This window comes from Chinchilla lanigera, unplaced genomic scaffold, assembly GCF_000276665.1.
Source record: "Chinchilla lanigera isolate Chin_1 unplaced genomic scaffold, ChiLan1.0 scaffold00053, whole genome shotgun sequence".
Lineage (NCBI taxonomy): Eukaryota > Metazoa > Chordata > Mammalia > Rodentia > Chinchillidae > Chinchilla > Chinchilla lanigera.
This window is the reverse complement of record NW_004955454.1, coordinates 4155666-4166261: the sequence shown is the minus strand read 5'-3', so window position 1 is coordinate 4166261 and position 10596 is coordinate 4155666. Positions and strand designations below refer to the sequence as shown.

Here is a 10596-nt window from a genome sequence, read left to right as displayed (position 1 = left end):
GGGGAAGGGGATGGGAAGGAGAAGGGGAAGAGGGAGGGGAAGGGGAAGGGGAAGTGGGGAGGAGCGGGAGGGACAGAATGAATCTAAAGACAAACAAAATCAGTAATTCTTGTGAAGCAGAACCTTCTTCACACTGGGGACTTTTCATGGGGGCCTTGGAGCTTTGTTCTGTAATTGCAGATGCCATCCAAGGCATTTAAACAGGGGAGAGGCATCATCAGAGTTATACTTCGGCAAACTGGAGGTCATCTGCTGGCAATAATGATTCAGAGAGTGAGAGTCTGGGGGCTGGGAGCCCGGCTAGGTGGTCTCGTCCATCGTCGGCCTGAGCTGACATCGTGCGTGTTGTGCGGCCACGGGAAATGACACATGTTAGCACTGGGGACCAGCCAGCAGAACATACGTATTCTACCAGTGCAGGTACAGACCAGTTCCCCTCGGTCACTACTGAACTCAAACAGAACACGGGGCTGGGAGTGTGGCTCAGTGGTAGAGCACCTGCCTGCATGCGCAAGGCCCTGGGTTCCATCCCCAGCGCTTGGGGGAAAAAAAGCCCTGAGCACAGTCTCCATCGGCAGAGGCTTTGGGGTCAGCCCACTGTTTCTCTGCTCATCTCCAAGACGATATGAGGTGGCTGAAACAGAGCTGCTCTCCGGGGACCTGGCCACCCTGTAAACACACGCCACTGATCAGAGTCACCAATTCCAAAAAAACATACAGCTTCAATACATATACCACGGAGGATGAGTCAGCAGAAAACTATCACATAACTTTTTAAAAAGCACATTTACTAGCAGAAATAAAAAAAAGTTCTGCATTCCTAGGTATACACGTATTTGCCTGAGAAGTTATTTCCCCCAATATGATGTCTTTACGCTGGCTCCTCAAAGCTACTATGGCGGAGAGTACCGGACAGCCGCTAACGTGGCAGGCAGCTTGACTACACTTTCAGTGTCCAGCGAGCTCAGATGTGGTCGTATGGCTGAATTCTACCCAATGGAATGTTAGAAGAAATGATGTCTGCGACTTCCGGGCCTGGCCCATAAAAACCTCCAGTGAACAGCCCGCGATGCCCTCTTTCCTTCTTTGATTCAAACAAGCAAGGCAGCTGATATAGTTTGGATCTTGAATGTCCTCAAAATCTCATGTAGTAAAATCTTGGTACCTAGCTGTGGTACTACTGGGGAGTGGGAGAAGCTCTAGGAGGAGAAGCCTAGGCGAAGTGAAGTCATCGGAGGCGTAGCTTTGAAAGGGAAACTGGGACTCACACTCCTTTGTTTCTTTCTTTGGCGTCCAGGCTGTGAAGTAAACAGTCTCCTCTGCCATATGCTCCCACCACGATGGTGCTGCCTCACCACAGGCCCAAAGGAAATGGAGCCAACCAATCGTGGACTCAAACTATGAACCAAAGTAAACTTTTCCTCCTTTTACACTGTTTATCTCAGGTATTTTTGTCACAGCGATGAAAAGCTAACACAGTGGCTTTTAAAAGTGACAGCGTCTTAGTGACTTTCTTGCTGAGGCCCAATACCTGACAGCAACAATTTAAAAAAGGAAAGGTTTATTTTGGCTCACATTTGTAGAGGTTTCAGTCTATAGTTGGCTGGCTCCAAAGCAGGGTAGCATGGCAGAGGAGAAAGAGCTCCGTGCATTACAGACCTGAAGCAGAGAGAAATCAAGGAAGAAGGAGGGATGTACAGTTCCAGGCCACACTCAGTGACCCACTTCTTCCTACCAGCTTCACCTCGCAACTTCACACCAGCTGTAAATGTCCCATCAGTGGACTAATCCAGTATCACACACCCATGATTCAGGCACCTTCCAAAAGACCCACCAGTGAGTGCATGAGGCTTTGGGGGCATGTCTATATATAAACCGTAACACAGGGCCAAACACAGAGTCTTAAGACAGAAAGCGGCCCAGCTCCCAAAATGACCACTTAGAGGGCTGACAACAGGAACATCCATTTGGCTTTTACAAGCCCTCTACAGCTGTGAGCCAATTCATATTTAGGGAGTTTGTTACAGGAGCGAGCATGAAGTTAACTAACACACACACTCTTGCAACACTTCTTCTACTTTGTATTAGACTTTTCTGTATACTTTTAAAAATGTCCCTTGTAGAATATAAATACCTTATTTTTGTCCTTTTCTAGAATATAAACACTTTGTTTTTGTCCCTTTGTAGAATACAAATACCTTATTTTTATTTCCAGTTGCTCCAGTACCTTCTAAGATTATTAAAGGGAATTCAACTGCGGAGATTATCCCCATTAAAAAAATATAGAAGTATCTAGCCACTTGATCCTTGAAAGACAGAGAGTAAATGAGGGAACACTGCCTGAATTTCTGTTCTTTGAGGTCTACAACATCTTATCTGAAGAGATAAGAAACTACAACACCAACTGCAGAAGTTTATGAGAAGTTGTAGCAGAAGGATCACAAATCTGAGGCCAGCCTAGGCAACTTAGCGAGGCCTGGTCTCAAAAAAAAAAAAAAGTTTAATCCTACATGAAGTTACTTAGGATACCAAGATCTAGATAACACTACATAATATTTTACTAATGCAACTGCAGCTCCACTTGACTGTGTGACCATACACAAGTAACCCAACCTCTCTAGGTCCTACACTTTTCAATTAGAAAATGAAGAGGTGTCGGTCAGAGGCACAAAACTGCCCACACGCACAAGGCCCCGGGTCACCGGCACTGGGGAAACAAAAAAGGAAAGAGCTACCCACATAGCTCCTAAAATCACTGCCAGTTTTAACATCTTGGCATCTATGAAGCAGTCAACCAATCTGGTTCATTTGGATCATTAAGTTTATTGGGCAATTCATTACATTTTCAAAATAAAATCTTTCCAGAGTTTCCAATCTTTTACAAAAGTAAGATCTAATAAAGTGCTAAGCTGGGTTTTAGTTTGAAATGACAAAGCTAACAAAAATGCTATAATTTTTAAAAAAATCTTGACTCATGATTTGTTTAAAAAATATGCCATTGCGCTTTACACTGCATTTCTCTGATTATCGGTGAGGGGGCACATTTTTAAAGTGTCTATTAGCCATCTGCATTTCTTTTTCATAGGTCATTTACTTTTAAAATTAGGACACTGCAGTAGGGTAACAGGAGGAGGCATTGCTCAAATCAGACCCAGCTCACCTACTTGGAACTGTAGGATTCCTAGCCTTGGTTCAGCCCTGTGCTTTCTGGGATATGCCTGCCTTTCATTATGTGCTAAATTCAATGGAATAAAAGTGGCTGCAAGCATAGCATTGTGGGGTTCCGTATTTATTCTCTTTCTGTGACAGCCGCATCCAATTTTCTCAGTTGAGAAGTCAAAGAGGTTACATATTCCACACAGGACCTGGAAATCCAGCTGAGCTGTTTGAGTTTCTTTTTGCTTCTCCATGAATAAAGATTCTACAGAGGGGCCTTAAACAAACAATGCTGCTAATGGTGTTTTGTGAGGCAGATGGGTCCTCAAACTCAACTGGCCAGGGAGACGCTGGCTTTGCCTAGCTAAGTCCACGGCAAAAATTTGTTTTGACCAAAGAAACCCTGTAACTGGATATGTACTTAAAACGCAGGGAAAGAGGAAGTGTCGAATGAGAAAGCTTTTTTCAAAAACCCTCTGCTGATTTTCCAAATTTAACCATGCCCTGTAGCCACAGCACTGTCCTGAAGTCACCTTCTGTGTCTAGGTGACCCGGTGGCTGCGCAGTGATTCAAATGATGGAAAAATATCTTCTCCTGCCATCTGGGTTCTATCAGCGAGATAAAACAACACTGTCAGTTTCAAGAACATTGAGAAGTTCCATTTCAAGAAAATACCTTTGTGCAAAAAGGGCTGCATCCCTGTGGATGGTACTGCTTGGGATAGCTGCGTTTGAAGTTCTGATACACCACAAGTGAACGGCACGCAGCAGTATCATGGTTTCCTTGCTTTCCGGGCTGCACACAGGAAGCCTCATATTTTTTCTACTCATATGTAGCCCATTTACTGTGCCACAGAAAGCCTAGGCTATGGGTGGTACCCACAGATGAAAGCAACAATGGGACTGTAAAAAGCAGCCTGCTGACAGTTTCCAGCTTGAAATGCCTCGGCCCCTAGGAAAATTTCAGTGGTCAGAAATGTGTTCATGTTTGTGTCGAAAGAAACCACATGCCCGACACTAAAAGCCAATGTCAACAACCGAGAAGTCAATGGAAAACAGCACAGCATCACGCAGCCTGATTTGGTTCAGCAGGGAACAGCAGGAGATGGTGTGCAACAAATGATGAAATTACTGCATCTTTTCAGCATGAAGGCAACATTAGGCTGGGGTGTAGCTCACTGGTACGGTGCTGGCCTAGCATGCTTGAGGCCCTTGATTCCAGACCTAGCACAGCAGAGAAGCATGCAAACTAGCGAGAAAGGTTGCCAGTGACTAAGGCAAAAACAGAAATGCCTTTCCTACTGTCTAGATCTGCTCCTGCAAAGCCTCAGGTAGCTTCTATGACATAGACATTTTTTTTGGTCTTTTTGAGACAGGGTTTCACTATGCAGTTCAGGCTGGCCTTAAACTCACTTTGTAGCCCAGGGTGGCCTGGAATTCACAGAGATCCTCCTGCCTCAGCCTCTGGAGTGCTGGGATTACAGGCGTGTGCCACCACACCTGGCCTAGATTCACTTATTCACATATTAAAAAATAATTTCTCTTTCCCTTTTCTCTCCTACACTCCCAATCCCCAACATACATTAACCCTCCCCCAACCCCTCAAAAAAGGAAAGAATCAGAATATAGGGCAGTGATGGTGAACCTATGACATATGTGCCGCTGCAGGCTGTTTGCATCATTGAAAGCTCTAAAAGGTTTGCCATCACTGATATGGGTCTTGCTATGCTACCCAGGCCAGCATCAAACACCTAGACTCAACTGATCCTCCTGCCTCAGACCCCTGAGTAGCTAGGCCTACAGACAAACACCACCAAGCCGGGCCTAGAGGCAGTGTTCATTGACCTCTGACTGCAGACGCCGTACCAAATGATGAGGTGAGCAGAGGCCTGGGCAAGTGAAAAATAACAAAGTCAGAAATCTTTCTCTTATCCTTTCGTTTCTCTTCAGATGATATAAATCTTTTGTTTTAAAAATCGTTGTCTTAGAATTCACTAGTAAACGCAGTCAGGCCAGAAATAATCCAGGGAAGGAGGGGACAGTCTTGTGGGGTTGAGAGGTAGGCCCAACTAACCGTGCCTGTTCAATTCTGGGCAACAGCTGCCACAGAATCTGCACCTGATTGGTTACCCTCTTTGAACAAAGGGAACTTGAAATAATTTCTATGCATACAAGTAAACTTTCTTTGACCCACTAAATTCCTTTTGACTTAAAAAAATACAGAAAAACAACTTTCTTATTGAAACAAAACATAAAGTAAAATACACAATTTTTTTGTTTTGTTTTGAGACAGGGTTTCACTATGTATGTAGTTCAAGCTAGTCTTGAACTCACTATGTAGCCCAGGCTGGCCTTGAACTTGAGGGGATCCTCCTGCCTCAGCCTTCCTGAGTGCTGGGATTATTAGGCATGCACCACCATGCCCAGCTAAAATGTACACTTTGAAATACGTTTAAATATTTTTAAAAACCTGATGGATTTTTACATATGCATATATATACCCATGAAGCTAACACACAGATCAAGAACTATCTGATCATGGAGGAAACCAAACCACTGTAGAAAAATGCAGAAGCAGAATCCAGCTGAATCTGTAATATGCTTTTCGAAGTTGTTTTGGTCTGGGGTTATAGCTCAATGGTAGAGCATGTGCTTATCATGCACGAAGTCCTAAAGTCCATCCCTGGCATGTGGGGAAAGAAGTTTTTTTTAATTTTTATTTGATTCTGATATTTAGAGATAGTTTACTCTTTCTAGGGGGTTGGGATGGGGTGTGTCAACTCCAAAAGAATCGAGGAAACAACATGACACACTTCTAACTTTCTCCAATATTTCTGCTGTTGTTTTATAAAACAGTCAAGTCTCATTAAGTCATGAAATTGCCCAGGCTGGACTCAAATTTGCAATCTTCCTGTCTCAGCCTCCCAGAGTGCTGGGATTATAGGTACACCTGGCTAGGAGCTGCTGTGCATTTTCTATAGCACATCACAACAGACTAAGATATATTGTTAAGATATAAAATCACAAAGCCAGCTAACTCAATTTTAGCTCTGCCAGCAGGGACAGTTTCTCAGTTTACATACTATTTTTCAGAGTATACCATGTCTCCCCTCCTGCCCAAATCAAACCTGGGAACACTACCACTGAGTTACATCCCCAGTCCTTTTCTACTTTAAATTGCCCTGGAGGGACTCCAACTTGTGATCCCCTTGCCTCAGTCTCTCTCTGTGCTGGGATTATAGGGATGTGCTACCACACCCTACTAAAATATGCCGTACTTTAAAAAACTTACAGATATAATAGATCAACAAATGGAGCAGGAGGCTGAGGATCCCAGAGATTGTGTTTTCCGTTTCCCCACAGCATCTTTGCAGCCACAAAGAAGCCCGAGTAACATGCAGACTTACTCAATTTGAAATTTCTACTTCTCAGCCCTGATCGCAGTTATATCACTAAACCATCCTAGACACCTAGCAGTACAAGGGCTCAAATGTCTAAGTACTTCTGAAATGTCTTTACTACCATATTCCAGCGGTGCGGGAATTTATTGAAACACTGAGCACAAAGGGGATAGCAGCAGGTGATGGCAACCCTGAGTGTGCACCCCTACAGGTGTGCTGCGGCTCAGGAAAGATGCACCCCACCTGGGCTGTTCTCAGTCACTTCTTTGTCTATGCCTTATTTTCTTCATTTGGGATAACAATAAGCCTTGTCATTAAATGTCTACATGGCGCCTCCAAAGCTTTACTGAGAAGCAGTTACCTAACTGCTATGATTTGTTATTGGGTCAGAATGCAGACAGCTCTAATTTAGGTGCTTTCAAACCATTAAAGGGAGCAATATTTGAGCTGGGGTGTGTGCCTCAGTGGCAGGGGTGTGCCTAGCATGGGTGAGGCCCTCAACTCAGTCCCCAGCACTGCAAAAGAACACAAACAAAAACCTTAAGTAAGTTACTTGGCCTCTTTGGCTTGAAATGGTAAGTTTAAAAATAAATGGCAAACAACATGAAAACATGAACTTTGCTGAATTATATATAGGTCTGAACTGAGACAAACTGTCTCAATGTTAGAAAAATTTGAACAGAGTTGTTTTGTTGTTTTTTTTTTTTTTTTAAATCTCCTGCACACAGGAGGAGAAATACAGTGTTTGGGATTACTGACCTGCTCGGGAGTAAGTGGGATTCAAGACAAGCAGCAATCTTGAATGACATCAGGAAAGATGCGGTTTTGACCTCTGTACTCTCTTCTGGGGAGAGTGGAGTTAACACTCACACGGCTGTTCTTCCCCCTGAGATTTTTGCCCATTGTTTTTGAAATGCTTTAACCCTCTTTTCTTGGCAGAAAAGGGGACCTGGCTGTGAACTCTGCAACACTGCCAATCCCCAAGACTCCTTGGGTCTGACATTATACAAGAAATGCAAATACTCTGGTCCGTCCAAACAGGACTTCCCAGCAAACCCTGGCTTGGCGCCAACTCCTCTTCAAAAAGGGAAAGGACGTCAGGCATTGCTCAGTCAGGCTTTAGGCAGCGGGGTCCCAAGCCTGATGTGGAGTCACAGAAGACCAGTGCGAGGAAGATTGTTCTTGACCCTTCCAATCCCTTGCCTGGCCTTTTGAAATATTTATCAAGATATGACAAGCCCAGGAGGCTCCACATACAAATGACCTTTACTGGCAGAGAGAACTCAGCCTCAGGCAACAGAGAAGCAGCAGGTCAGCTGTCCACTGCTGGGCCCTGCAGGTATGGAATTCAGTCAGTTCTAGAGGCCTCCCAGCCTGGGCCTACTTCCCTAGGAAAGGGGAACTGAAATAGCTTGAAAATATCACTTCTCTAGCACTGGCATTCTGGGAAGAGCTCTGAAAGGAGCAAGCCTGCCATCCCACAGGTATAAAACTGCACTTGAAAAGTGGATTTGTAAAGCGAGTGCGTAATACAGTGGCTGAGTGCTTGCCTAGTATGTGTGAGGCCCTGGGTTCAACCCTCAGCTCCATAACATTTTTTTTTTTAAAAAGGAAAGGAACAAAATGGATACGCAAGCGCCTCACTTGAGACTTTTCCATTTCTCCTCTCCTGATATTCTGCCTCTGATGTCTTCTCTGCCAGGAGGACGCTAATAATTATTCCCAGAATCTGCCCTCTCTTCTCATCCCGCCACACACTTCTCTCAGCGCTGTGCCTTGGGTCCTGCATATGACTCATCTGGAAGCCAGATCACCAACACAAAGAGTGTGCCGGCTCTTGGGTAAAGGGCTAATTGGGAAGTAGCCACTAGAGGGTGACATAATGACACACAAGCACATTCCTTTTTATTCAAAGCCAGAGCCAGTCACGAATCCAGCTGTGGGCCTGGGGGTATAAAAATGGATATAGCCTAGCTATCTGCAATACGCCTATAGAGTCATGCAGGCACATCCCTCCCTCAAGCACATTCTAAAATACTGACCTACACTGGCTAGCAAACAAGAGACTTTCAGTGTTTCTTGTCTTTTTGAGCCAGGGTTTTGCTATGCAGTTCAGGCTGGTCTTCAACTCACTTTGTAGCCCAGGTTGGCCTCAAATTCCCAGCAAGCCTCCTGCCTCAGCCTCCTGAATGCTGGGATTGCAAACATGCACCACTACATCAGGCCTTCCAGTGTTTCTTGTGAAAACTACATTTCACCATGCCCAGATATGCTCCGTCATTGCTTCCACAGACCCTGTTATCAGTTAGGGTACAGTAGAGAAACAGATTTATTTAAAAAAATATGACTGCATAGTGACAGTGATGTGCTAGTTAGAGTTACAAATGCTAACAGAGTGATAGAAGGAAAATGTGTTCAGTTTAGAGGAGCCACAGCCTAGAATTTGAACAGATGTCATTAGGAGGAAGGGCATTAGATGTAATGGAAATTTTATTAGGGAACAGGCTGAAGTTTTTACTGGTTTGTAAAAAAAAAAAAAACTATCATACCAACCATAGGCTGTGCTGCTACAGATTTTTCTATACTGAGGAATTCATTTGGTTAATTAAAAAAATATCAACTTCTCAAAGAATTTTTAGATTTATTGTTCAAAAATAACAAACTTTCATCTTAGCCCTGATTTATCTGAGATTGGTGCTCTGTGTTTAAAGTCAGAAAATTTGAGTTAATGCTTTGGACTTTGCTACTGGATTTTTTTTGTGGGGGGGCGGGGGTCTTTTTGAAACAGGGTTTCACTACATAGTTAAGGAAGGCTGGCCTTGACTCACTTTGTAGCCCAGGCTGGCCTCAGAATTGCAGCAATCCTACTGTCTCTGTTTCCTCAGTGCTGGAATTACAGGTGTGCACCACCACACCCAGTCTTTGCAACTGTTTTTATAACCAAGTTGTCTTGAAGGAAAAAATGTTTCTAATCAACTTTTTCTTCATTTGTGCCATTTACCCCTTTAACAACGGAGATTGACAGAACCATCCAGGTGAGGGGAACCAGAGGAGCCCTTCAGAGTGTCCTGCTGGGCCCCTGGGGAGCCTGGGTGCAGGTAGTTGCCCTGTGAGTCTTCCTTAGGAGACTTCAGTCTCCTAAGGAAGTGGAAGGCTTTTGAGCACAAGTCTGTCCCTTGTGGTTAGTGTGGAGGGTCAACTTGATTGGCTTTGGGATGGGTGGAGCACACTTCTGGGGGTGTCTGGGTGGGTCAGGGAGGTGTGGCCTTGGGGTCTCTTTCTGGCCCTTGTCCATTTCTCTCTGGCACTGTTCCCTGCTCTGCTTCTTACCTTCTCAGTTAAACAGCTTTGCTACACCATATCCTTCTGCCATGACGTTTTGCTTGGAGCCAGCTGATCATGGACTGAATCCTCTGAAACCATAAGCCCAGTGAAACCCTTCCTCCTTTAAACTGTGGGTGTCTGGTATTGTGTCTCAGCAATAAGATAGCTGACTAATACAGCTTCTGAGATGGCATCTTACATTTCTTGAGGCAACATTGAAAGCTACATTCATACAACACTTGGGGCTTGAAATGGTGCCTCTGAATCCTGGCTCTGCATTATAGTTCATTTCATGACTTATGGCAAAGTAACTTAAATTCTTTGAGCTTCCATTTCCTCATCTATGAAACGAAAGTTCTTTCTGTTCTTGGACCTGTTGTGAGAAATCATTCAAGGGAAAAACATCCACCAGAAAGGAAGGACTAGAATAGAACCCAGTACATAGTAAGGACCTAATAAATGCCATTTCTGCTTTTTTCATTTATAAATGTACCATGAGGAAAAAACCCTTTTTAAAGACTTGCCTTAAATCACACAACTACACATTTCCTGACAATTATGCCTTTCTTAAACTTTATTTCCTGTCTTTAAGAAATGTACAAGTTAGAGAAGCAGAAACACAGCAGAAGTTCAGAGCATAATACCATGGTCTTTGGGTCAGAGCAAGCCCTCTGTCCCTGTGCCTCACCTCCTTTGTGTGCTGGGAAGGGTGTCA

The 10596-nt window shown here is 44.1% G+C and overlaps 1 protein-coding gene across 3 annotated transcripts in view; it reads right to left on the bottom strand.

The window, feature by feature from the left end:
• Wnt5b (wingless-type MMTV integration site family, member 5B) overlaps nucleotides 1-7614 on the bottom strand; it is a 34062-nt gene extending 26448 nt beyond the window's left edge. For 2 of the 3 annotated variants that reach the window (XM_013520275.1, XM_005395951.2), the window contains exon 1: nucleotides 7317-7614. In XM_013520275.1, the coding sequence (XP_013375729.1) occupies nucleotides 7317-7366 (50 nt within the window). In that variant the 5' untranslated portion in view covers nucleotides 7367-7614. The remainder of the gene's footprint in view (nucleotides 1-7316) is intronic. The other variant, XM_005395953.2, reaches the window with a different exon arrangement.
• Nucleotides 7615-10596: the final 2982 nt, after the last annotated feature.